At 35.5% G+C, this 27,882-nt stretch overlaps 1 protein-coding gene across 8 annotated transcripts; it reads right to left on the bottom strand.

The window, feature by feature from the left end:
* Nucleotides 1-258: 258 nt before the first annotated feature.
* Nucleotides 259-26,760, bottom strand: LOC104901234 (probable 3-hydroxyisobutyrate dehydrogenase, mitochondrial). Of its 8 annotated transcripts, none has more exons than XM_048634625.1 (11): nt 26,286-26,758; nt 22,645-22,733; nt 21,970-22,084; nt 16,854-17,025; nt 15,996-16,078; nt 4,586-4,681; nt 3,959-4,101; nt 2,734-2,818; nt 2,546-2,625; nt 1,505-1,560; nt 259-567 (listed from the first exon to the last, which is right to left on the bottom strand). In XM_048634625.1, the coding sequence occupies exons 1-11, from the start codon at nt 26,427-26,429 to the stop codon at nt 446-448; spliced, it is 1,185 nt and encodes a 394-aa protein (XP_048490582.1). In that variant the 5' UTR covers nt 26,430-26,758; the 3' UTR covers nt 259-445. The 8 variants fall into 8 exon arrangements, 7 of the variants coding, with proteins under 7 accessions (XP_048490582.1, XP_048490583.1, XP_048490586.1 ...); XM_048634626.1 differs by having other exon boundaries at nt 16,854-17,004; nt 26,286-26,756; XM_048634628.2 differs by having other exon boundaries at nt 374-567; nt 1,459-1,560.
* Between the last annotated feature and the right edge of the window lie 1,122 nt (nt 26,761-27,882).

Here is a 27,882-nt window from a genome sequence, read left to right as displayed (position 1 = left end):
GGCATCGTGTAAACATTCAATGTACATGTCTTCAACGTGGCTTTAACACCGGTACCATAGTGGATTGGTGGACATCCAAGCCACCCGCAGTTTTTACCCATATTCATTGGGGTTTTCCGCCTCACCATTTCTTGTCTTCCTTTTCTTTATTTTTGTCATTTGAATTTCATCCTTTGTTTCTCTTATTTTAATCTAGTTATCGACATCCCAACCAATGATCGTCCCTTGTGCAATTTTTGGCATAAACAAACATCATACTATAATACAAAAAATATTTTTTAAAATCAAAACAATATACTGCATAAACAACTGCACCAACAACGAGCGTCCATCCAAAATAGGCACGTATGGTTAATAGCCTATTTTTGGACGCTTGGATTCCAGCTACATATTAATGTCAATTCATATACAAACTTAATAATTTTTTATACAACATGTGTCGACACTAGCTTATAATGATTGTAGGTTCAATTTCAATGGAATTGCTCGTCCTTTCCACCATAATAATGGCGGAACACGCAAGAAAAATCCTTCGCTTCATTGCCCTCGTTGCACAATTTATGGAATCTGAGAAAGGAAAGAAACTTATATAAGTACGAGAAAGTTGTAGCTATTGACACCAGGTTAGATTGATGAGAAGGCATAAGTAAAACTCAAGAAGCCCATCTCCTACCTAACTAAATGTAACAAGTGCAAGAATCTGAAGAAAGAAAACTCGAGAGACATATAAATCTTAGTATTCCGGAACAATAGGCTAGGAGTAAGGAAGCAAAACAACTTACAAAAGCTCTCACCTCAGCTATAATAGAATGTTGTATCAGGTATTGATATGAATTTTAAGTCCGGAAAATTCACAAAAGCAAGAAAACCTTGCCCTCCATGACTACTACAACCCATGGCCAACATTAAGGAAACAAGGAAAGTTCCTCCTAAATTAAAGCCTAGAATCTACCTCAACTTAAGGAAACTCAAGCATAAGGAAAGATGCTCTAGAGTTTCCTAAAATGCTTTAGAATTACACGCTACAAGGAATACACTTGCACACCACTTACAATTCAAACATAAGCAAACTTTTCTAAAATACAAGTCATGACACTAGACTCTCTAATGCACCAAAATTTACAAAGTATTGCGAATTTACTGAAACTAAACAGCTCAACTACTTTAAGTAACATAACAATAATCGACATATTTTTGGTTACATGTAAAACCTTTACTTTAAGAGTAAAGTAAAACCATGCAACAACCTAAGAAAGCAAATAAAGATAGTTGATGAAGTAATCTATGCACGTGTCATGCATCAGGTATATCAGTAGTAAAAAGCAAATTGCTTCTCCAAAATGCAAATTTAACTACATTATGATGGCATGCTTGCTTTGTAATTCAAAATGGAGGGGGGTAGCTAAAAAATAAACAATTTGCTTTAGAAGGTAGATATAAAGTTATAAACAACTGAACTATGAATGCTCATATTAACGATGGTAGGCTAGTAGCAGTAGCACACCATGTAGAGGTAAGATACCCGTATATGTTCTGCATAACTCTTGGTATAGATCCTGTCTAGGAAAAAGAAATTTATCTCCAAAAAGATAGCAACTTAGTCTAGGAAATCATAATCAGATATAGCAATGTCATACTAAAAGTATACAAAGACACTCCAAATAACTTAAAGACGGGGACTAATCGAACATGCACTTGTGTAGTCAAAGAATTAAAAAAGAAAGACATGTAGCAGAGGTACCAGTGACAACTTCATTGAAGCAAAAACAACAAATTTAATTCCAACTGATCATTTCTTCCCTTCGAGCACAGAAAATGCAGAGAGTTAAGAAAAGTCTATTTAAAAATCTAAATCACATTACCATTTCATTTACCAAGTTAGCGCAAATAAACAATGTTTATGACCCACAAAATCTTCAAGTATACTCAAAAGGAAAACCATATTCAATGCAATCAACGAAAGCTTTCAAGAGAAGTGGGAACCCGATGGTAGCACTCCCACCTCCCAATCATGAGGCTGGGGGTTCGATTTTCGTCACCCTTAGGTTGGGGCATAGTGGTAGTTTCCTTGTGGACGAAAATCCCAGATCACAGAGTAATTGTCTGAGGTTTCCTCATGGGTTGGACACTCTTATATCCCTCAACTTATAGGGGCTATGCCATCTATCTTCCATTGACTTCCTTATCGGGAAAACAAAGCCTTTCGGATTGTTAGACGTCACAAACAAGACAAATTTTTAAAGGGGGTCCATTGTCTTGATAGAAAAACAAACAATTCATCAAGAGAAAGAGTAAGCATGTTTATAAAGGTGAGGAAACCCCAACAAAAAAGGTCGGAAACTAAAAATATTCAAAGGCATCGTAATATCGGTCAATTACATAGTACATGCTCACTAAGAACGCATAAAAGTACTTCCAGCACATAAGGTCCATGAGTCCATCACATTGTAACTTAAGCAGCTTAATGATTGCTTTCATCATATGACAAACAACAGTCAAGCTTTCAGAACAAAAATTAACACAGCCCATCATAGGAAGAGAGTACATGTCTTGTGCTTGGCAAGTCAATGGGTGTTTGATTGCTGCCTCATTTGCTGAAGCAGCAGCAATATCCAAGTCCTTTGCCTGCCAAATTGTCAAATGTTAACAACTTTTGATGGCAAACATATACTTAAGAAAACAAATACCGTGGATTGAAAACATAAAGCTCAAAAATAAAGGTCATCAACATACCATAAGTTTAGATGCAAAACCACCTTGATAATCCCTTGAAGAAGGAACTCCATCCATCACCCCTGGCACAGGGTTATAAGTATCACTGAAAAATAGCCATGTTAGTCATATGAATTTGAAAATATCTCAACAATTTTAGGTCAACTTACACTTGAATCTCGAAATTTTGGGTTTGAATATGTTTAAGACTATAAGTACAAGAAAACATGAATTCAGATTATATGATAAACCTCAAATCATCACAATCTAAGAGTTAAGTTCAATAATCAACCACCAAACAAACATAATTGAAGCTTGGTCCTTTCGTGATTGATACAAGAGTGAGTCTGGAAACAGGTTTGGATCACAAAGTCCTTCAGTTTACCACAAAGGCAAGAAAATTATTCTCATATAACTCAAAAGTGGCACATTTGTCATCAACATTACAGTACTAATCACCAACATCATAGATATATGGTACTTTTCCAAAGATATAATACCCCTCCCTCCACCCATTGCAACAAAACCATAGTTATTAGCCTATTTCCCCTTTATATATTAAATACATATCCCTCAAACTATCTCACACACTTTACTTGTCATGGTGCAGTATTACTCGGTTCACAACAAACCACGTCTCACTTCCCAAACACGAGTTATAAGAATATGGATCTAGAATTCCCAAATAACAAGTAACAACAGAAGGGATAGATTCCTAACTCGAGGGATATTTCGTCAATACAATTAACAATACGAACATGGCAGACATGAATGCTAAATAGAAACAGGTGCCAAACTATACAGCAATCGGCTTCAAGAACAATTTATCTATCTTACAAGACACCACCTCTTTCATTAATCAGACAAGGTTGGGTCGCCAAGACAATTAAGAACTTCAGCTGGCAACATTCAAATCAGACCTACTGAAATATTCCATGCATAACATAGATCTGAAGCGTCATAGAATCAGTATTGAATAAAGGATTCAAAGAGCCAATTCTTCTAATCATTACAGCTAATTTAATAATTAAATATTAAAAATCAAGTAGTATATGTATATCTGAAATTTAAGGTTTTCACTTCTGCACAATGCAGAAACAAGAGGTATAATTGCTATTTCTTTTGACAACATCCCAACTTTATTTCCCTGCAAACGGAAATATATTAACAAGATACCTATTTCAGCAAAGAGCACTCAAAGAGTTTATTAATAAAAAATTATATGCAATCAAGATAAGCTAATTACCTACTCCAGCAACGAGCAGTCGAACAGTTAAATATCCTAGATAGAGTACTGGCAGTAACTCCCAAAGACTGACCAACAGCAAGGGCCTCCGACACTCCAATCATGCTAATAGCCATAGCCAGATTGTTGCAAATCTTTGCTACCTAAAATATCCATTGAAGAGAAAGGTGTTCTCAAAAAGGAAACATTACATAACCCAGTTTCTTCAAATCCTCCCCAACAAATATGCTCTAAAGAACCCAGCAACCTTAGCCTCACTCCCAAATGTTTTTCTATTTTCTCTTGGAAATACTATAAGTATTCATCAATTCAGTGAATAATGTATGCCGTTTTGTTAGGGCTGGATTGGACTTCTCTGCAGTTCAAGGCTCTTAAAATCTTTGTTTGTATGGTTAGGCCACTCAACACCTAATTATTTAAAGCATGAGCTTTGGCATGGCATGAAGCATCCGTATCGAGAGTTAATCTTTTCAATGTGCCAACTTTTTAACTAAATTATTAAAGAATAACTCATCAGTAATCACATGCTAAGAACATTCATAAATGATTCCTAGATACAACCACCAACCAGTGAGCACTCAAGACCAGATTATTGGCAAAGAGCTTATATTATACAGGAGAACCTACTGAACCATTTCCCGCTCCACCACAATAAATCGAGTCTCTGCCCATGGAAAGAAACAATGATTCTGCTGCCAGGTAGGCTTCCTCAGAGCCTCCTACCTGAAAATGATAATTAAAAAATTAGAAATCAACCAGAGAACAAAAGAAGAAAGGATTATTATGCATCCAGACATTATAGAATGTCTAGGTGGGCCAGGAACAATAATTGTTTATTGTAGCTTCAGTTTAGAGCCAACTGATTGCTGACACAGCTAAAAGTTGTGACCAAATGGAAATCGGATGTGATCAATATCATCATTCAATGCAGAAAACCTTTGATGAAGATCTCAAACCTATTGCCTTTCCTCATCCTTGCTTACTTTGTATAGTTTTTTCCTTATCTATATGCATTGTTATCAGTGGAATCTTAAAGCTGCAAATTTAACATTTTACAAACTTCTACAGATTCTTGCTAACTTTTGTATGATACAGTGTGGTGTATTGATTATGAAAACAAGATAATAAGAACTGTAAATGAAGAAGATGAATATAGGGAAGGTTGTGTTATGGTGTACATTGATAAACCCAGTAGGGTGAGTAAGATATTCAGCATTTGACAGGCTGATTCTCTCCAATTAGAAAAGGACTTCACATATTTCTCAATGCCTTCCTCTCTCCATTATTCTGCTACTTATACTTACTAAAACCATTATCTGTAGCTAACTTCGTATGAGTCACCCTTTGCTTCTCCATTTTCCCAGCAACAATTATCATTTGCCCTCCCTTCATTCTGGTGTGAATTAAACGTATAGGAGGCTAAGGGTAAGAGGGTTCAGCACAATACGTTAAAAGTAAATTTCGATTGTAGTCAACAGGCTTCTGCTCTCCACTTTTGACTTGCTAGAATTCAGGCACATATATTTTAAAGGGCAGTTTGTGCTATGAACTCGGGTGATCAGAGTAATTGGGTCAATATTAACAACCAGATAGATAATTGTATTGATCAACCAAGGAAGTAAATCAATTAAAAACACTCATTCCAGAAGATTATGAGCTCTCCCAAGTAACTTTTCCCTCTTCTATTTACTGAATGACTTTAGAAAAGAACTCAGCTCCTCATTTATACTCCTCAGGCAGTATTCCAACCACTCTGAAAAGATTTCCTCCACTACTAACAAACTCCTTACATCATTCAATAATTCTATTTAATTACAGCATGTGTGTAACATAGAAAAGTATTAAACTGATTCCCCCCTCTCAAAGGGATCAAATCTTTCAAACCAAATGCTTGATTGGAGGGAAGATATGTTCGATGATCATTGATGGAGGAAGCTGCACCAATGTCGCCTCATCTTCTATGGTGGACAAGCTCAATCATGCTACTTTCTCACATCCAAAACCATATAAGCTTCATTGGCTTAATGATGGCAATTGTGTGGAGGTAACAAAACAAGCTTTAATTAGCTTTTCTTTTGGTGATTCTTATAAGATGAAGTTTTATGTGATGTATTACCTATGGATGCATGTCATGTACTCTTAGGTAGACCTTGGCAATCTGATAAAGAAACCTTGCATAATGGTAGGACTAATACTTACACTTTCATGCATAATAAAGAAGAAAATTGTGCTTAGTCCAGTACCATGGCCGAACCATTAAACCAAAAACAACACTCACCTAAAACACAAAACAAAAAAACCTTAATCCTTTCTAAACCTCAACTTGATAAAGCTGTAGAAAAGGGGAAGGTTATGTATTTGTTGTTGTTATTGGATGAAAATGATGAAACTTAATGAAGTGCACGAAATGGTAAGCCTTTAGTGAAGGAGTTTGGTGATGTTTTTCCTATTGATCTTCCAGTGGTTTACCCCCTAGTAGAGGAATTGAACACCAAATTACTTGATTCCTGGCGCCCCTTTACCTAATAAACCAGCTTATAGATGTAATCCTGAAGAAGCTAAGGAGTTGCAAAAACAAGTTAGTGAATTGTTAGCTAAAGGATTTGTGCAAGAAAGTCTTAGTCCATGTGCTGTGCCTGTCATTTTGGTTCCTAAGAAGGATGGTTCTATGAGGATGTGTGTGGATTGTCGTGCCATTAACAACATAACAGTGAAGTATAGGTATCCAATACCTAGACTTGATGATTTGCTTGATGATTACATGGTTCCACTATATTTTCGAAGATTGATTTGAGAAGTGGTTATCATCAGATTAGAATCAAAGAGGGTGATGAATGGAAAACAGCTTTTAAAACTAAGAGTGGTTTGTATGAGTGGCGTGTGATGCCATTTGGTTTGACAAATGCTCCTAGTACTTTCATGAGACTTATGCACGAGGTACTCAGGCCCTTCATTGGTATCTTTGTTGTTGTTTATTTTGATGATATTCTTGTATATAGTCAAAGTGAACAGGAACATCTAATGCATCTCAAGAAGGTTTTCCTTAAACTAAGGGAAAAGAAGCTGTATGCAAAGATGGAGAAGTGTGAGTTCTTTACTTCAAGTGTGACATTTCTTGGATTCATAGTGTCATCTAATGGCATTTCTATGGATGAATCTAAGGTGGAAGCAATCAAGTCATGGCCAGTTCCTAAATCTATCACTGAGGTTCGAAGTTTCCATGGTTTAGCTTCTTTTTACAGGAGATTTATCAAGAACTTTAGCACCATATTGGCGCCATTGACTGAGTGTATCAAGAAAGGGTCCTTTATTTGGACTCCTGCAGCACAAGAAGCATTTGATCAATTGAAGAACATGCTTAGTAAGGCTCCTGTTCTAGCCTTACCTGATTTCAAGAAAGTGTTTGAAGTGGAGTGTGATGCAAGTGGCGTGGCATTGGAGCTGTTTTGCAACAAGGAGGGCGTCCATAGCCTATTTCAGTGAGAAGCTCAATCAATCTAGACTCAACTACAGCACTTATGATAAGGAGTTCTATGCTATTGTTCGTGCCTTGACTCATTGGACTCATTATCTCAGACCAGCTCAATTTGTGTTACTTCAGACCATCAAGCTTTGAAGTACATAAATGGACAACATAAGCTCAGTCCAAGACATGCAAAATGGGTGGAATTCCTTCAGTCCTTTGATTTTGTTTCAAAATATAAAACTGGAGTTTCTAACATTGTTGCAGATGCTTTATCAAGGAGGCATTCTATGCTTTCTCTATGGAGGCTCGTGTACTTGGCTTTAGTCATCTTAAAGAATTGTATTATGATGATCCAGATTTCTCTTTATTGTTAGAAGCATGCAAAGAAGGATCTCATGGAGCTTATTCATTGCAAGATGGCTTTCTTTTTCGAAAAACAAGCTATGATCCCTAAATGCTCATTAAGGGATTTGCTAATCAAGGAGGTTCATGGAGGAGGACTAGCAGGACACTTTGGCATTAACAAAACTGTTGATGTATTGCAGGAACACTTCATCTGGCCGAAACTTGCAGGAGATGTTCATGCTATTCTAGCTCGATGTTCTATATGTCAGAAGGCTAAAAGTTCCTTTCATCAAGGGCTTTACATGCCTCTACCTGTTCCAGTTCAACCATGGGAAGATGTGAGCATGGATTTCATTGTTGCTCTACCTAGAACTCAAAGGCAAAAAATGCAATCATGGTGGTGTAGATAGATTCTCTAAAATGGCTCATTTCATTCCTTGTAATAAAACTGATGATGCTATTCATGTTGCTGATTTGTTCTTTAAAGAAATAATTAGACTTCATGGAGTTCCTAAGTCTATTGTTTCTGATAAAGATGTAAAGTTTCTTAGCTATTTCTGGAAGAACTTGTGGAAGCTTTTAGGTACTAAGTTGCTGTTTAGTACTACTGCTCATCCTCAAACTGATGGCCAGACTGAGGTGACCAACAGGACATTAACTATGCTGCTAAGGACACTTGTGAACAAGTCTCAAAGGGATTGGGATCTAAAGCTAGCTCATGCTGAGTTTGCTTACAATAGATCACCAACTTATGCTACTAAACATCACCATTTGAGGTAAATTATGGGATTAATCCTTTAAGTCCTATTGATTTACTTCCATTTCCTATTGAAGCACATAGTAGCAAAGAAGCTGAAGTGAAAGCAAAAGATGAAGCAACTTCATCAGCAAATTCGAACCAGAATAGAGAAGGTGAATGAAGCATACAAGGTTCGAGCAAACAAGCACAGGAAAGAAGTTCTTTACAAGCCAGGTGATCTAGTGTGGTTACATCTAAGGAAGGAGGTTTCCTACAAGGAGGAAGAACAAGCTAATGCCACGAAGTGATGGTCCTTTCAAAGTGCTAGAGAAGATCAACAACAATGCATACAAGATAGAATTGCCAGATGAAATGGGAAACATCTCAGCTACATTCAATGTTGGTGATTTAGCTCCATATCTTGCAGATGATTCGAGTTACAAGAAGACCTTTTCGAACCTGAGGAGAATGATGCAGGAGCATCTAGCTTAAGCAACCAAGGTCTTCTTCTACATGATCAAAGGAGAACATGGTAAAGGAGGTTCAATTTCTAAGCCTAACTAGCTCGGTTTTTCTAAAACCTTACTTAAGCACTTATTAGGCTAATCTATGTTAATCTCTACTTAAGCAAGATTAACTAATACTAATGACACCTTAATCATCATTATGTATTGGTAATCAAGTTTAGTAAGTGATTAGTAGCCTAATTACATGTTAAGTTAAGTAATCATGTTTAAGAGCTAAGCTAGTTTAGCTTCATTGTAATCCGGTTCTAAGCAAGCTTAGGAAGAAGTTTTTGCTGCTTTTGGATGCCACCTCAAGCTGAATTGAAGACTTACGGAAGTGTATAAAGCCATGTGAACTTCACATGGGTGAAAGAAGCCATAGCAAATGAAAGAAGAGTGCTTCATGCCAAGGAAAGCTGCTGCCCAGCTCCCAGCGTCCAGTCTAGCTTCTCTTTGAAGCTTTTGGGCAACAATCATTCCTACTGCAAATGGCTCAAGCTTTTGGGGATATTTAGTTTAATATATGTACTTTAATATTCCATTGGTAGTTTTTCTGATTTGTAACTTCCAATAGGGTATCTAAGCTAGTTTGTAGGAGGTGTGCTGGACTGATTGTAATTTTTGTTTCTTGTATTTTATTAGCTTAGTTGGCGTAACTATAGTTGTCCAAATCAGCTGATTTTTGGACACAATGTAAACAAATATGTTAGCTTTGTACTCTTTTGGAATCAGATCATTTTGAATGAAAATTGAAGCTTTTATGCTCAAAATACTCAGCTGTGTGCTAAGTGTTATTTCCAGTCAGTTTAGACCTTTATCAAATCTTTGCTTAATTCTTTCACTTAAACGTTGATTTAGTGATTGAATCACAAAGTAGACTCAAGCTAGAAGCTTATTGTTATAGCTTAGTATTTGATTGGTGGTAATTTGGTTGTGGAAAGTGGTGGTTGTTCAACTTGTTTGAACCGGTTTGATACAAACTTTTATGTTCTCTTTCTTTGTTCTTACTTACTTGTTCGAATGCTCTTGAATGCTTAATCAATATGTATCAACGACCAGCTAAAAGCTTGAAAATCACCCACGATAAGAAAAATAATAAGTTATGGCTGACATAGAAAAGATACATTAAGAAGCTACTCGAGAGGTTTATAGTGCATAAGGCTAAGCCAGTAATCTCCACTTGCAGGTTATACTAATTTTAGTTGTCAACAATGTCCTACAAATAGAAGATGAATAAAATTCCTCATGCATTTGTAGTTGGTAGTTTGATGTATGATATGGACTGTGCTACAATGCCTATTCAGTAGTAGTGTCAGTAGGTTCCTCTCGAATTTAGGTAAAGAGCATTAGGAAGCTGTAAAATAGATTTTAATTTATCTTTGTTGCACATATAAATGTGCTTATTCTTTGGTAAAGGAGATCTTATGTTAAAAGAGTACATAGACGCAAATATGGCAAGTTATGTCGATTTGCGAAAGTCACTATCTAGGTACATGATAACTTTTGCAAGGAAGCTATATCATGGCAGTCAAGATTACAAAAATGTGTCGCTTTATCATAATGAGTATATTGAAACTTGTAAAGAGATCTTATTGTTGAAATTTTTTCCAACAAGAATTTTCAGAAAATTCACTAGGTTTCCTCGCACTTTTGAAAATACACGAGGTACCCCTCGGTTTCACGATAAAACACCCAAATGCCCTTAATGACTAATGAAGTTAACCACCGTCAGTCATTAATCCTAATTTTTTGTTTTAAACCCTAATAAACCCCTAATCCTAATCCTAACCCCTACCTCTACCTCTAACCCTAACCCTGCCCACCCTTGCGGCCCCCACCCCACCATCCCCCCCTCACCCTCCCACCAATCCTGCGGTACCCTGCTCATCACTTTCCTCCTCTTCAGAACCAAGAACCAGGAATTTCAATCAACAAAAGTTGGGTTTGTCTTAGGTTACACTTATGTCCCCTTTCATAAGGTTTGTAACAAAAGTAACACTCTCCTTTCAACTGCTTCTTTCTTCTTTCCTCCCTAGAAATGTTAATATAAGGTCTGTCAAAATTGGATTGGAAAGGTTTAGTGTAGGTTGGGTGTATTGTAATTATTTTATAGGAACTAGGAGGGGTAGTTAACAATGGTGGTAAAGAAGGTTTTGAGTGATTCTTGGTTGTGAAAGTGGGTTTGGTTATTGTCAATTGACTAGCTGCTACATTTTCTTCCTGGAGCCTAGCATAATTTACTGGCTTAAAAGCTCTTACAAAGGGTTTAAGGTTAGATTTTAACCCACTAATGAAAGAATCCAAGAAATAAGAATGATCTCAACTCTTCAAATTCATCCACATACTCCTCCAAGCTACCCTTTCGTGAAATTTTATTAAATTTTTCCACAATATTGACCCCAACTTCATCTCTAAATCTAGTAGATAAGTCCAAGATAAATTCAGACCAGTGAACATTCTTTCTTTTAACAATGTAACTAGACATCCAATGTTCTGCTTTATCAATCATGTTTAAGCAAGCAAGATCCACCTTCTGATCCTCAACAATTTTGCACAAGGCAAAGTACTTACTTATTGCACTTTTTAATCCACATTCTAGAATTACTACCATCAAATTTAGGAAAATTCAATTTAGGCACATACCCTTGAACCCGATTGAAATTGGATTCTGAATATCTGGGTGTTCCTCCCTCATATCCCTTCTTGATTCTGCTTCCTTTAACCTCTCATTCATCTCAGAGAAGGATTGCATCATAGACATCATTAATTCTTCAAATTGTTTAATCTAGGTCGGTTGTGCTTCAATCTGCTTGCTTGAAGCTAATTATTGATCTTCCATGGCAGCAGCTAACTTCCTCGTCCCAGGTGCCAGAATTCCAGTTTTCAGTCACAATTGTCAAGGAAAATTTGTGTGAGTTTTCACTCAGACTTTATAACAAATACCTTTGCGCTAAAGAGCTTAACAATGGCGTTTGAATAAGAGTCGGCTACAGATTGGCTCTGATACCAATGTAGTAGCAGTTTCAAAGAGTGCTATTGATATGATTATTGAACTTTGAAAGCTAATAATCAAGTTTATGACTTCCAAGATTTCGAACAAGTACCTAGAAACTCGAACCAAGATATGAATTTATTCAAGAACACTCCTGAACCTTGAATAAAGACTCTAAACACCCTTAAAATCACTCCTGAAATTAAGTTGTTTAACACTAAGAACTAATCACTCCTGAAAAGTTATTAATGGCTTTCAATTGTAAGCATACAAGCACACAATTAAAGAAGAAGGAAAAATACTCTAAAAACTCTAAATTTATTGAAGGAATTCGTCCCCTTTATATAGGGTACAAGCTAAGCTAATTCAACTAGGAAAACATAACATTATCCTACTCCTACTTTACTTTGGACTTCTAATTAGACTCCTAAAGATAACATGTACAAGTCACATGTTTATCTTTTTAACAACTCTATCTTTTTAACTACTTAAACATAAAACAATAAAGATAAACATAGCAATCCTAATTCTACTAGGATTCTATGTAGCAAGCTAGGAGTAATCCTAATCAGAGTAGGACTCCTCTTTACTTCCTTTCCCCACGCCATGAGTAATCCTAATCAGAGTAGGACTCCTCTTTCTCCAGCTTCCATGTTAGCACACAAGCCAAGACTTGGTTCTTGTTCTTGTTTTGGAACCCTAAAGTCTCCATGGTCAAGTCAATAGGCTCATGGTTAACCAAAGCCTTTGCATCCATATCATTCTCCCCCTCCACAAAAGAATTTGCCCTCAAATTCTCATCATCATAGTAAGGAGATAAATCACCCACATTGAAAGTAGCACTTACACTTCTATACTCATCTGGTAAATCAATCTTGTAAGCACTATCTCCAATTACTCCAACAACCTCAAATGGTCCATCAGCTCGAGGCATAAGCTTGTTTTTCCTTTTATTTGGAAACCTTTCTTTCCTTAAGTGTATCCAAACAAGATCACCAACCTTAAACCTAGGTTGTTTGCGCCTCTTATTTGCTCTTGGCTTGTATTGGATATTCATCTTTTCAATCTTTGCTTTCACTTGCTCACAAGTTTTGTTGAATGCTTCTAATCTCTTCTTTGCATCCATAATACTTGTATTCACCTGCTTCACAACCAAAGCATAAGCACAACCTCCTTTTTCGACTTCATGCTCAAACTCCTTAGCATTTAGAAAGTAACTTGGTGCCTTAGGTGGTTGTTTAGGCGCCACCTGATTAGGGTTTAGAGGACGTAATCTAACCCTTTTTGAACCAACCAATACAGAATATTCATTAGTGTCCCCTTCATGAATAACCTTCCTATCAAATTGCCATGGTCTTCCAAGTAGAAGATGGCATGCACTCATAGGTAAAACATCACACCATAAATCATCCTTATAGCTTCCAATAGAGAATGATATAAGTGCTTGTTTCTTCACTCTCATTCCAGTGCTATCATCTAACCAACTCAATTTGTAGGGTTTAGGGTGTGCCCTTGTGATTAGATTGAGTTTAGACACCACATGATCTGCAATAACATTAGTGCAAGAACCACTATCTATTATCACATTACAAGTATACTCACCTACTTTGCATCTAGTATGGAAAAGATTCTCCCTTTGTGCCATGTTAGGTGTGTGATCCATGTGTAAGGTGCGTCTAATGACTCCAAGAAGCCTTGAATCATCTTCTGCAAAAGCATCCTCTTCTTTATCACCTTCCTCCATGCTTTGCTCCTCTTCAGGGATGAATTCATACTTCTCTTCATCCTCTTGTAAAGCTAAGTATTGCCTCATGGTAAGAGCTTTCTTGGTAGGACAATTACTTGCTATGTGTCCTCTCCCTTGACACTTAAAACACTTTCTTAGCTCCTCAAACTTCTCCTTAGGTACGGCTACCTTAGGCTTTTCCATGTTAGTGTCTTCCTTAGGTGGAAAACTAGGCTTATTAGTTTCGGACCACTTAGTGTAGGAAGTGGTTGCTTTGCCCTTTGCATTAGAATCAAACCTAGGTGTGTATGCTCCCTTAGGTTTCTCTTCCATGTCATGTTCTTCAAACTTCATAGCTAGCTTGGTTACTTCCTCAAAAGTGTGGTAGGAAGAAACTTCAACCCTCTTAGCTATGCTTCTATTCAATCCTTTAATGTATCTTGCTATCTTGTGCTTATCTTTCTCCACTATATCACATATAAGACCTAGTTTTTCAAACTCCATAGTGTATTCATGTACACTTTGGCTACCTTGGCTCATTGATGTAAGCTTTATGAATTGCCTTTGTTCATAATCGTATGGCAAAAACTTATCTTTGAGCTTCCCTTTTAGCTTCTCCCAACTACATAGCTTAGGCTTGTTTTTCTTAGCTCTTTGTGCATGTAAGCCTTCAAGCCAAATCCCAGCATACTTTGTGAGTCTTATGGCAGCAACTTTGAAAGTTTTTCGATCATCAAAACCTCTATACTCACTTATCTTCTCTAGTTGGCGAATCCATTCTAATAAATCTTCAGGTTTGCCCTCACCTGTGTAATCTTCAAGCTTTAACCCTTTATCATCTGGATATGAGGATCTTGGTGGGCGTGATTCAGCTGCATCCCTTTCCTCCTCTGAGTGTGCGCCTATGTATGACACACTATTGGGGTTTAGTCTCTTGTTGATGATGTCTGCCATAGCATCTACTTGTGCATCCTTCTTGTGGATACTTAGTGTTATAGCATCTAGGTGTGCATCTAGGCGTGCATTCATATCCTTCATGGCCTTAGCTAGGTCACTTAATTCGGACATAGCTAGGTTATCTCTAAGCACCTCCTACAACTTTTGATGTTTTTATGGATCTTGGATCCTTTTCTTTCACCAATCACTAATAATATTGTAGTACTTTGATGAAACTTTATGAAAAATCAAGAATCTTGGAAAAAAGATTGGATCTTTAAGACTTTCTTGAAGATCTAATACTCCCCCTAGGGTATTTCAGCACGCTCCTAGAAAATTGTAATCCCCCACCCTTTTCCTTCTATTTGACCATTTATTTCCCTAATTTTGTTTTACTTAACTTCTAAAAGCCATTTTGCCTTCCCCATTAAAAGATTTTCTCATATCCTTCAATTGATGAAAATGATAAAAAAAAAAAAAAAAAAAAAGGAGGTGAAGAAAAGACAGGGCAGGGTGGGGGGAGGATGAGTACAAAAACAGAGAAAGGCCACTTAAGCAAAATTCAGAACAATCTTATTTAGATCTGAACTTACTTCCATTCCTTCTTTTCCGTTCTGGCATTTCGGGGCTGTTAGTTGAACAATTCAATAGTGCATCGATATATTGAAATGCCTCATAAATGTCAGCTAGCAAGCTTCTAAAAAATATAGATGTTCTCAACGCAGGATGGCATTTTGAGAACCTCTCCGTCGTGTATCTATCCTGGCGCTCCAGACTGCTTCCTGTTTCCACCCAGAAACGCGACTGCTTGTCATTTCCGTACTTCATAGATTACATTGTTCATGGAAATGAAACTCCGTTGCAAACATGTGCTTTCTCCTAAGCTTCCATTACCACTCAATAGCACCTCTAATTTGAGAACGGATATTTCCAAAATAAGAGATATTCGGGAGGACAACTATTACCATGGGCATTCGAATGGGACATCTATCACAAAATTACATCTAAATTAATTAACATTACCACCACTACTATGCCAGCTGAACGAGCTGTGTTAGCCAAGTTTAGTAATAAAAATGTCAGGAAAAAAAATAGTACTTAAAGGTTAATATTTCACGATATGAGGGAAAGCCTCCAAAACAATTAGACGTCCATTAAAGCATACCCTAATACACAAACTATGGAAACTGGGAAAAACTCAAGGAACAACAAGAACCAAATTTAGAAGACAAATTACAAAGCCAATAAAAGCTACTTTACCCAGGCTGTAAAATAAACAGCATCCCTTGCAAATGAAGCAGTAATAAGTTAGAAGAAAAAAAATTACCATGAAGGTCAATGATCCAGCTTCTGCAGCAAGTATACCACCAGAAACAGGAGCATCTAACATAAATGGCTTCTCCTGACAATCTACATTAATTAGCAGAATTAAGACCACAACAGGTGCAATCAATCAAAGCTATACCAACATTAGTTAGTGCTATGTTACAATTGCCTTTAACCTTTAAGCCATGCAAATCGAAAGAAGACTTGATTTAAAGAGCATCGTGCAGAAAAACAGAGAGACGTCTTCTAATATCAAGTATAAAGCTTGACAATTTTTTCGAAAAAGAGCTATTAATTAATTGATGTTTCCAGGTTTTCCTGCTTTTTGACAATTTTGTGTTTCTCCATCTTCCAATTTCACGTTTTGGCATCTAGTTATAGCTGACAGGATCTAGTTTCCCTAAATTACGACTGCACACAAAAGCCTCCACCTACTCCAGAAGCTTATCCTTCCAAATGGAAGAGGAAGAGAAAGGCTGCAAGTTAGTACTGTATAGTGAGTGGCTATAAGAGAACAACAAGTATACAATATGCTGCTGCCCTTGGAACTGACACAGAAAAACACACAAGAGTATTCAACAAATTGGTAGGATCCTTTAATTTCCTATCATGACGGCTTCCTCCAAAAGTTGAAATTCCAAGATAGATCACCCCCTCTACCGACAGAAGAACAAAAGGAGAATGAAGGGCTGAGGAAGAAAACACAAGAGGGGAGATATTGGAGCCATAGAAGATAACAAGAGAAATGAATCAGATCACCCATAATTCCAAGACCTGGATATTGACTCGCTTATTTAAATTTGCACCAGATCTAGTATAACGACATTTGATAAAGATGATCAATTTCACATAGAAGTACCTAGCTTTTCCTTTAAGGCACAACCAGAAACAGACAGGGAGATTTTTCTTGACGTCAGCGGATCGATTGTAGAGGAATCAATAAATAACCAAGGTTGCAGGGCACTGCTACTATGAAGCAAACCATTTGGCCCCATATAAACATCCATAACCTGTATCAAGCATATAAGTACCTGAATAAGTTTCTCAGTAAGCACATATATAGCTAAATTGGACCTAAAACAAAATATTTCAGTCAAGTAGGGAAAAAGGACAAAAGAAAAAGCGTACTGTCTTAAAGAGCATCCGAGAAAATAATCGTATAAAAAAAAATTGAAATTACTCCCCTTAGTATCATGTATACAGATGCTTTCATTTGGGAACACCTCAATCTCCCTAAATTGGAGGTGAAGAACTCCATAATGCTTTTTTATAACCGACAAGGTCCTAACAGTTATGTAATCGTAATCCAATTTTGGCGAAATAATCCTAAATTAGTAAGGGAATAAATACAATACAGTGCCTAAGCAGCTATCCAAAGCAAGGGATCATTAAGTCTTTGTCGTGACTGTTTATCTTTTATGATTTATCATGTTACTTGGTTTTGGCTGGAAGTATCAAACAGAAGTACAAGTCTAGGCATTAGACTTATCATTTGGTTTATTAGAAAAAGCTTGATTTTGGCTCACACAAGTGTCCGAGTGTCCACATGATCAATGCTTAACAAAGGCAACTAAGGTGAAACAAATAGTATGTAAGTGATAGGTAGAGGTCCTGTTGTGATACTGTAACGGGTGAGCCAGCAATTAAAACACTCAAGAACTCATAAACTTCAAAATTGAAGGCATTCTGATCCATATCCCACTAGATAGATATTTGTGACAATTAGAAATCAGACTTTGGTGGAGAAACTCCATTGTGAAACCATGTCTTAACCAAGGAGAGAGAAAGAAGTAAAAAACCTGCAATTCTGTATCAAACAAATTGAGTAAAATGAACGAGTTGCAAAGTGTATAGCTAACTGGAATATATTTATATTGTTAAAAGCAACTATTTAGTCAACATGGTTGACTTCTCTAACCAATATCTCTAACATCCCGATCAAACTCGAATTCTAGTAAATCATTCCAGTTTGAACATATTCCCATAACACAACTGCTATCAAAACCGAGCATATGGAATAAAGTGGAGCACATATGCTGCTCTACTGTGCAGGCGGCTACTAGTTGAGATGTTCAACACTAGATATCAGATCACGAGTACAAAACAACTGTACAATAGCCACACTTGAGCAAATGGAGGGAGTGAGCTGCCCAATGTCATCTGCTTCGCTGCTCGTATTCTTTAGATGGCTCATAAGCCACTTTTAGTGATCTAACGCGGTAATTACCAAGCGTTTTCATACAATACAGAAAACTGCTAGACCATAAAAATTCAAACGAATAGCAACTGAGTTATCCAACACAAGCCGAAAAACAACAGGTTGAACTGCACAGCAAAGCTGCTGATCTAAACTATAGCAATATACCCAGGTCAAAGATGCCTTATATGCAGCGTAACAATAGCATCAACCCTAATTAACTTTGGGAAGTCTGCACCCAACTATATATCGTAAACATGCCCCGGCAAGCTTGGAAGGGTTGTATACCAGTCCAAGCTTGAAGGATAAAAAGAATGAAGACCAGGTACAGTTTATAAGTAGGACCACATATTGCAGATTGTAGATTATAGATTGCAGAAATGTAGAGAGATGCTCCATACAACTGAACTCACATAGTGAACCAACAGCTTCACAATAAGCCACCAGACTACCAACCAACAAAATCGCCAAAAAACAAGAACAATAACTCCAACTAAGCAATCAACATGCAATGAACCAACCCCAAGAGATTATTTCCAAGAATGAACTTAAAGACCACAATGGCCGTTCAATATTCTGGTGTCCTAGGCGTAGAGGTCCCACACCAATCCATCCCGAACTTGGTGGTTAAACTCTACTGCGGTGACGATAATGTAGGGCAGGTCCTGCGGAAAAATAGCTCGACACCAGGATACATGCACAAAAGAAACACCAAGCGACCAACCCCGACAAACACGGGAACTATCAACATTGAATAAGGAAGGTGGGACCGATGGTGGCAAGAAGAAAGGAAGAGTGGTGAGGAAGAAAGTGGAAAGAATTATTTAAAAAAACATTGAAATATAGGAGAAGCAGATCAGAAATTGATGAGATGGAATTGTGTAGCTATTTAGGAACGGAGAAGAATTGTAAGGAAAAAGGAACAATCAAATTGAACAAACAATAAAAGCGAAAGTGTTTAGAATTGAACATAAAAGAGCATGAACTTGAAATGGATTTTCAAGTCATAAGACTATGAACTTCTGCAGTAGAAAGCATTCCATGTGTTCTTGCATAGCTTCTTCTAAAAGGGCCTATTTTTGTGATGCATCCATTGTTGCATTAGATCCAATCAAAAAGGAACTATTTCATCCCACTTGGGGAGACTGGATTCATTTTTCGTTCTTTAATTAAGAATGAAATGAAGAGGCTCACTTTGACTGTTATGAGTAGGTAAGTGGGCGACCCCTTCCCTTTCACCAATATGTGACCCAAGATCCCATACTTCTCTGAAATGATAGAGAGATCCATCATGGTATTCATTAAATTCAGTTGAATTCTATACCTATACGTGTCAAAATACTAAAAAACACAAGGTTAGAGTGATAAGACCATTGAAATGGAAGTTAAAGTCATAAGACTATGGATTTGAGGTTAAAGTCATAAGACTTAAGAATATCAGGATAAAGTCACAAAACTATGAAACTGGAACCTACAAAGTAGGCTTAGAACGAAAGTTTCGAACCTAACAAAGTAGGCTTTGAGGAAAATATAGATCGCAAAAGATCTTTGAACGAAAGAGATCAAAGAAAATCTTTGAACAACAGAAAATGATCGCAAGAGATGGAGAATAGCACAGAAAATGATCACACAACAAGGAGTACAGAACAAATTCAGGAAATGATCAATCTTGAAAGGAAGATCTGACCACACAGTTACTAATAGCAAATCAAAATATCAGTTGGCGATAGAATAAAGCAGAAGCTGAACAAAACTCACAAAAGCATAAGAAAAATTCAGAAAAAAAATTCAGGAAGAAGTTGTTGCAATCATACCAATTATGAACAGAACAAAAGAAATGATAGAAGGAGGTGAGAGTGAGTTTATAGAACAAAAGTTGTTGCAATCATACCACTGACTCGGGCATTTATATAGAATGTAATATAGAATTTTTTCTCCGGCGAAGAAAGTGCCACATGTCACCTTGTAATGGAAAAGTGCCACATCTCACCTTGTCATCGGTGGTAATTGTGGGTTTTTTCCATGTCATAACACCTATGATGTGGATAACATTAGATATGCAACTGATCTAGGAGCGCTCTTAGTTTGTCGATTTACGCAGCAAAGATATAATTAATCTTAATATGCAAGGATTATGGTTTGTTTAATGTGAACGATTATTTTTAATTGCACAATTTCGTCATGTTAAATTCCTCTATAGATATGTCACTTGACACTGTTTTCCGCAAGTATCCAAACTTTTAAGGGTGCCTACTTTAGTTTGTCGGAGGTTGTATTTTCTCTCTTCACACAGAAAGCTAACTCAAAATCTCATAGCAGGTAGAGTAATTAGAAAAAATCTATAAGGCTTCACCTTATTTTTCTTGAACTTATATAAAAAAAGTTATCTTGCCTTATTTGAAATTATAGGAACTTTCTAAAACATATTGAAGCTTTTTCAATAAGGTGTTGGAAATGATTGGAACTTTTATAAGACATTTTTATTAAGATAAAGAGAACACACCCTAACTCTAACTTATGACACCTAAAATAGATAATAATAAATTTAGACAAAAAAACAGAAAATTTGCAAGAAACTACATTAGAGAATGTACTTTTTGTGAAAAAATTACCTAATAAAAAAATGAGGCACAAAAAACTACCTAGGTAAGAATTATTGAGGCAAAAGGTACCACTGGCCAAACTTCGGTAGGTTGGCTATGTTTACTAGCGTTGATCCTCCATGAAGGCTGCGATTTTGTTTTACTTTATTTTTTCTTTTTCCTCTTTTTAACCTAGTTTTCACCTTCTCCAATAACACAGATTTACCTATTTTTGTAATTTCGCTATTTACAAAAAATAAATTCAACCCAAAAATGGGGAATGGTTGATTTGATTTTAAATCTAGAAATTAAACAAAACCAAAGCAAATATTTTTGCTATTTCTTCTTCCTCTCTAACGCAGGAACTTGTACACTTGTTTTTCCTTCTCTTCAGTGTGGAATTTTTACAAATACCTTGTAGTTGAAAACAAAAAAAAAAAAAGACGAAGAAAATAGTGAAAATGCGATGGGAAGTTCAAAGACAAAAACAACAAAAGTATATGATCTATAAACCACAAATTATCAAAAGTACATAATCTATATGGCTAAGAAGGTAGAAAAAGGCTGAACATCGAAAAAAGGAACAAAAAAGGGCAAAAATATTTATAGTCAATGCCAAAAAATATAGTTAAATCAGGTCACTAGAAAACATTTATAAGTTAGTTTTGTGCTTCATCAAATCTATCAGAATATCATATTCAGCCTGCTATATATTGATTCATAAACTTTTTTGGCCAATGTTTGAAAAGAACGGATGTAACGGGGATAAAAAACGTCCTAACACGGCGAGTTCGCGTTACGAATTGAACAACACGGCGAGAATTATATGATTATTATTGTGGCGTTCGGTAACGAGATTTCGCGGATAGGCAAATCCAAAATCCGTTACAGAATGGTCGTTCTGTAACGGAACGAACAAGTTTTAATTCCATGATCTCTTATGTTCAAAAATACCCTTTTAGCCTATTACTAACATGTCCTATTTGTCCATCATAAAAATAGCATAAAAGAACCACAAAAAGGTCAATAGAAAAGAGAAATAAAGAAAATACACTCAAAAGTTTCTTAGGTACAATTGCACATAGCATGGTAATTTCAACAAGTAAAAATAAAAAAGATCTTACCATCATCAATGGATTAAAATTTAAACGAAAGAGCACATCTCTGATATTAGCTCACATGCAAAAATCACTCACATGAGTGGATGAAGGCAACATCGTAATCACAACATCACTTGCTTCAGCAATTTCCATAGGTGTCTCCTTCACTAGAACTCCCCGGTCCACAAATTGCTTAGCTGCAACTCCATTCCTAGAGACAAGTGTTTTAAGTAAATTAAAAAAGAAGAAAATACAGTAATTTATATATGACTTTGGGTTCTAGTGAGACATTTTATATATCACTATCATTGCAGAACTTTGCTATGAGACGTTCACTCTTATAGAGAAATAATTGTTAACCATCCAAGTAACAGAATTATATCTCTACGTTAATTTACATTCAGAGTGCAGACGCTTGTCTGCAGAGCAAAAGGAAATTCTCTCTGATTACATGAAACAGAAGGATTGACAGTAACACTAGAGCCAGCAATTAGGTAAATGAGTCACGTTGGTGTTTGATTTGAAATTATCTCAAAATAGTCTAACATTACATGAAATGTAGGATAATTGTATAATATAGCTAATGGATCATAGCAGGACATGTTTAAGTTAATTTGTGATCATGTTAAACAAATTTAGGTTTCTCTCAACAACTTCAGATAGTGTTGTCGTGTAGCATTGTCGTGTACAATAAAATGTTCCGAGTTCTAAGTAAAATTTTACACAATCGTGACAGAACAAAATAAAACAAAATACGTGTCCTACACTCACATGTCATGGACAGAAACTCTGAATCCTGACTTGAGAAGGTTGGTAGCCATGCGTGATCCCATATTTCCCAATCCAATAAAACCAACATTCTGTAAAGCACAAACATAATTATAATCAAATGTTTTGTAAGGATGTAGATATGCAACAGCATATAGAAGCAAAAGTAAGGAAAGAACATCGCCATCATTGACTTGAAATGATCTGTACATTTATTTCTTTGAAGAACTATTATGAACTAACATAGTTTAAGCATCATTAACGGCAGAAAATAAGGTTTCGAGAGGCTTGATTCTGAACTCTTAAAGGCTCACCCTAAACTTGCATAAAAAAAGGCTCACCCTAAATTTTCATCAATGTACAACCTATTGATACCTTCCTAATGTTCTCTTATTTATATAATCGCTCCTCCAACTAATTCACTCAACTTTCTCCTCAAGATACTACTAATTGCACTACCTAATATGCGTATTCCTACTAATATCCATTCACAGCATTACCTGGCCCCAACTTCCACCTTGTCCTCAAGGTGGATAGTAGCCGGTAAGGTAAAATATCGCGGATGCGGTCGCAATTGCTATTCATTCCTTCCTAATGTTCTCTTATTTATAGAATCACTCCTCTAACTAACTAACTTATCTTTCTCCTCAAGGTACTACTAGTTGTACTACCTAATATGCCCCTCCTACTAATATTGATTCATAACAAGAACCTTCAAAATTATCTACACGCATAGCAAAATATTATTTAGGTACCCTCGCAATTATTTTCTAAGTAACTTATGATAGTGTGCCTCATTTATACGTAAACATGCTTGGATCCAACAAAATTTGCAACCTAGCGACCATGTAATAAGCAGATGTCACTAACATTAACATTGTATGCGTCCAACCTTTGTGCCAGAGTCATAAACAATTGTATTTATGTTAGGAAAAGGTTAGAAATTTTCTATAAATTATTTCATCAATGAATTTCTGAGTTAGATTGAAATTCAATTTCTGATTAATACTTCTACGCTACAATAGGTTAATTTGACGAACCTAAAAATTAGCTTACAAGTTAATCTACACTTTTCTAATGACCCTAAAATGAAAGTTTAATCGACAATATCTTTAAGTTCACAAATGATGAGGAATGCATTTCGTCAATATTATTCAACTAAAGAATCATAAATGCATCATTTGAGGCTGTAACCAACTAACCATATCACTTACCAATACTTTATTTTTTTTTACTGTTCCATTTGCTTTTTTCACGAGGTCAAATTTAAACATTAGACTATCAATATCTCAATCTTGTATTTTTAAATTATTATATAAATTTCATGTTCTGAAAAGAAACAATAAAAGAAATCTAACAAGATCTCCCATGAGAATTTTGACCACGAAAAAGAAATACAACAATTAACAAAACACCAAGGTCTAATTATCTGAATGAAATTGATTTTGATGAAATTTTTCCTATTATATTATTAGATTGTTTCACTGAGTTTTTACAAAATTTACTTCAATAAATTATTGAACAAGTAACTTATACTACCACTGTTCTTTTTAATCTACACAGTTTGATTTTCACGTTTGCCAACGCATAACTTTGAACATTAATATCTTTAATTATGAACGAGTAAAGATTATACAGAGCTAATCTTTCAGAAATATACGTTCAGAAGAATCTTAAGATCCCACATTATTACATTTAGCTTTATGTATAAATCACAAATTGTGGTCAAAATTCGCAATTTTCCCCAAATGGGCCAAAAATAGCCTAAAACCGACCATTATATACTTTTTCCGAACCACAATTCGCGAGAAGATAAGGGAATTATGTTAGAGTGGATCAAACTAAAATATGATAATAGTGTCAAAGGACAAAGTGTATAGATTAAAAATAAACGGGAGGGAGCATTATTTATTAAAGATGTTCAATGGATATTATAGATATGCAAGTGAACAACAAACAACTAACCTCAGGAGTACTTATGAGTTACTACTACTACTACTATATATATATATATATATATATATATATATATATATATATATATATATATATATATATATATATATAACTCGAATAGCAATCCATATTCATAAACTTTTTGTTAAGTTTATGTCTCACAACCAATACCATGGTCCCCCCTTTCCTCATTAATCAATCATATATTATTATACAACGTTAGGAAACCTTACTAAACACTAACTCCTAAAATATATCCAACTAGACTCCTAGTTGTATAATATATAATCTATATCTCCTAATTCTATACTTTAATCCTATCTCCTACTACTAGAGTTCTATTATAACAATAACATCATATATGATAATCTATCCTCAACACCCTTCCGTAATGGTAATGGCAGTTTTTAAATTCTTTTGTTTATAACATAAATTATATCATATGTGCCACAACACATTACATCAAATTCCTAAACCGATCGCCCTCCACATACCGCTCAACTCCACTCAGCAGCAATCTACATTGAGAATTCGCCTTTGTTTGGCTTCTTTTCCGTTGTATCGCATAGGTGACCTTCTTGGGCTCCAATAAGGCCATGGAGAACGATTAGAGTCGTGGTTTTCACAAGAGAAGAAAAAATTTCTACTTTAGAGGCGGTTAACAAACCCGGCCCGGTGTCTTTTGCAGAACCCAGATGGCAAGGGAATAATATTTTCGAGCTTTTACCCAAGATCTTAACTTGCTCTTGATACCATGTTAAGTTTATGTCTGACAACCAATACCAATTTAATATTGGTCCGCTTTTCTCATTAATCAATCCTGTATTTATAATACAAGGATAGGAAACCTTTCTAAATACTAACTCCTAAGATATCCAACTAGACTCCTAGTTGTATAATATATAATCTATATCTCCTAATTCTATACTTTAATCATATCTCGTACTACTAGACTTCTATTATAACAATAACATCATATATGATAATTTACTGGAAACTATGTTATCCTCAACACTTTTACATATTTCATCTCTCTTTATACATATCTTATATCAGTATATACATATTTCACATCTGTTTATACATATTTATATCAGTTTATACTTTAACATCAATTTATGCATTTTTTTTTCCATTTATACATATTTTTTCAGCAATATTTATGCATTTCATATCAGTTCACACATATTACATATCAGTTTACACATATTACATATCAGTTTACACATATTACATATCAGTTTATACAAATTTTAGAAGCATTTATACCCATTTGTGCCTATGATTTACTTTGATTTAAAAATAATAACCTTTATTAACATTTTTACCATTGAGCTCAAACCCTTAGTTTTGCACAGTGCAAAACTAGGTGTTCTTTAGTTGAATGTGGGAACTCGGAAATTGTTCTGCAAAAACTGTTTGGTTACTCATGGAAAGTCTACTTACTTAGGTCCCCTAGGTAAGTAAGTTCCAGTATTGTATGGGAAGTAGAACTTCTATATTTTTGCCAACCAAACAGCCTCTCTTATCTTACTTCCTACGAAGTCCAATTCGCATATATTTTTATGTCGAACAAACAAAATTACTTAAGAAACACAAATGAAACAAATTCATTCATGAAATTCAAGAAATCACATATGAATAGTACTCAACTGTTCAAGGAAAAAAACATGTAAATGCACTTTTACCTTTAATCGTGATTGCACATCCAACGAAGAAAAGCTGCGGCCTTGATATTGAGATTGAGATTGAGACAGCTTGAACACTGAAGAATTGCGCATCAATTTGCACTTAGAAGTAGAAAACAGTAACTTGATTTTCCAAGATCCCATTACTGATATTTGTAGTTCAGAAGCTAATTTGAGCAACGAAACAATTTTTGATTGGCTGAGCTTTAGCTCTGATTGGAGTAAAATGGGGTAGAAGAGGGTAATCAAAGTGATAGAAGATGATGATGTAGTACTGTAATTCGTCAGCTTTTTATGTGACAAATTGGGAAAATTTAATCAAGTTAAAATTTGTGAATGAATTAGCCGAATCTGTGGGAAGTTATACATTGCATAGGAATTGGGAACAGTTGTGATCATCAATGCATCATGAACTACCTAAAAACACTTCGACTTTTAATGTGCTTTTATGTTTGACGTTTAGAGGAATCAACTCCCATTTGGCTTCTTCTATATCGATAGGTTCGACACATCATAATATCATATGTCCGTACAGTTTGAAGTAATTTTTTTTTTCTTTTCGCAATATTGAAGTTATACACAAACTAGTTTTTAGACTCGTGGATAATGTACTAGAATTTTTTTTATTTAATAAAATTTTATATTTCAACATTATTGCATGCATAAAAATATTTCAAGATTACGTCAAAAGTTGATAAAATATAAGTTAATAAATTGAATAATTAATATACATGTTGCTAATAGTAAAAAGATAAGCTTTTAAAAACCTCTCTAGGCGTATGATAAGGGAGTTGTTATCGTGCACCATCTAAGAGATGGGTAGGAGAAGGAAGGAAAATATCGGTTCAATAAGTAGCTCGCTGTCTCCGGGAACGTCCACTGAGCAACCTGGAGTTCAAATGAGGCAATAGAAGTTAATAAGGAGGCAAACCCCCAATAGAACAGTAACAAACCCTCTTATTGTAAATCCAGATGGAGAAGTTCAAAGGAGCAATCCATCTCTAGCTGAAGTTGCATAGAAAAAATCGCAAGGATTCACCGGAGTTATTCGTATCTCTGATAAAGGTATGTGTTTAAGCTTTGTTGCTCCTACCATTACTGAAGGTACTCCCACAGCTCGCTTAGAGAAAGTAGAGATAGAAAAATTGAATGCAAAATGGAAAATGTTTTAGTTGTATATGTAGTTGGTCAAACAAAAGTGAGAAACGCAAGAAACAAGATTGTTGTTTTGCAGAATGGGCAAGGTGATTTTTTGCAGAACCAAGAAGATATTCAGAAGGAGATGGTGTGTTTTTACAAGCAGCTATTGGGGTCTTGTGTAATCCCCCGTAATTTTAAAGAATTTATAAATATATTTAAGTATTTATATATTTATATTTAAACCCAAATTAGTTTTGAAATGATTTGACTATTTAAAAAGGTTGACTATTTTAAAAGTCAAATGAAATTATTTTTCATGACTTAATAAAGTTGAGAATATTTTAATTAAGCATGTTTTGATAAAAGTTTTAAATACTAATTAATATTGAAAAAGAAGTCTAATGGAATTGAGGAACCTAAAAATCCTAAAAGGATAAAAGGAAAAAGAGTCATGTTG

Source organism: Beta vulgaris, chromosome 8 (genome assembly GCF_026745355.1).
Source record: "Beta vulgaris subsp. vulgaris cultivar EL10 chromosome 8, EL10.2, whole genome shotgun sequence".
NCBI lineage: Eukaryota > Viridiplantae > Streptophyta > Magnoliopsida > Caryophyllales > Amaranthaceae > Beta > Beta vulgaris.
The sequence above is the reverse complement of the archived record's forward strand: the minus strand, read 5'-3'. Positions and strand labels throughout refer to the sequence as shown.

Bases quoted from the DNA above. Each gene is read 5' to 3' on its own strand.
- LOC104901234 (XM_048634625.1), bottom strand. From the start codon at position 26,429: ATGGGATCTTGGAAAATCAAGTTACTGTTTTCTACTTCTAAGTGCAAA. The intron at 17,026-21,969 runs GTGAGTGATTTT...AAACTTATTCAG, and splicing joins TGTTGCCTTCATCCACTCAT to GTACTTATATGCTTGATACA. The intron at 4,682-15,995 runs GTAATTTTTTTT...TATCATTTTCAG, and splicing joins CTGGATCATTGACCTTCATG to GTAGGAGGCTCTGAGGAAGC.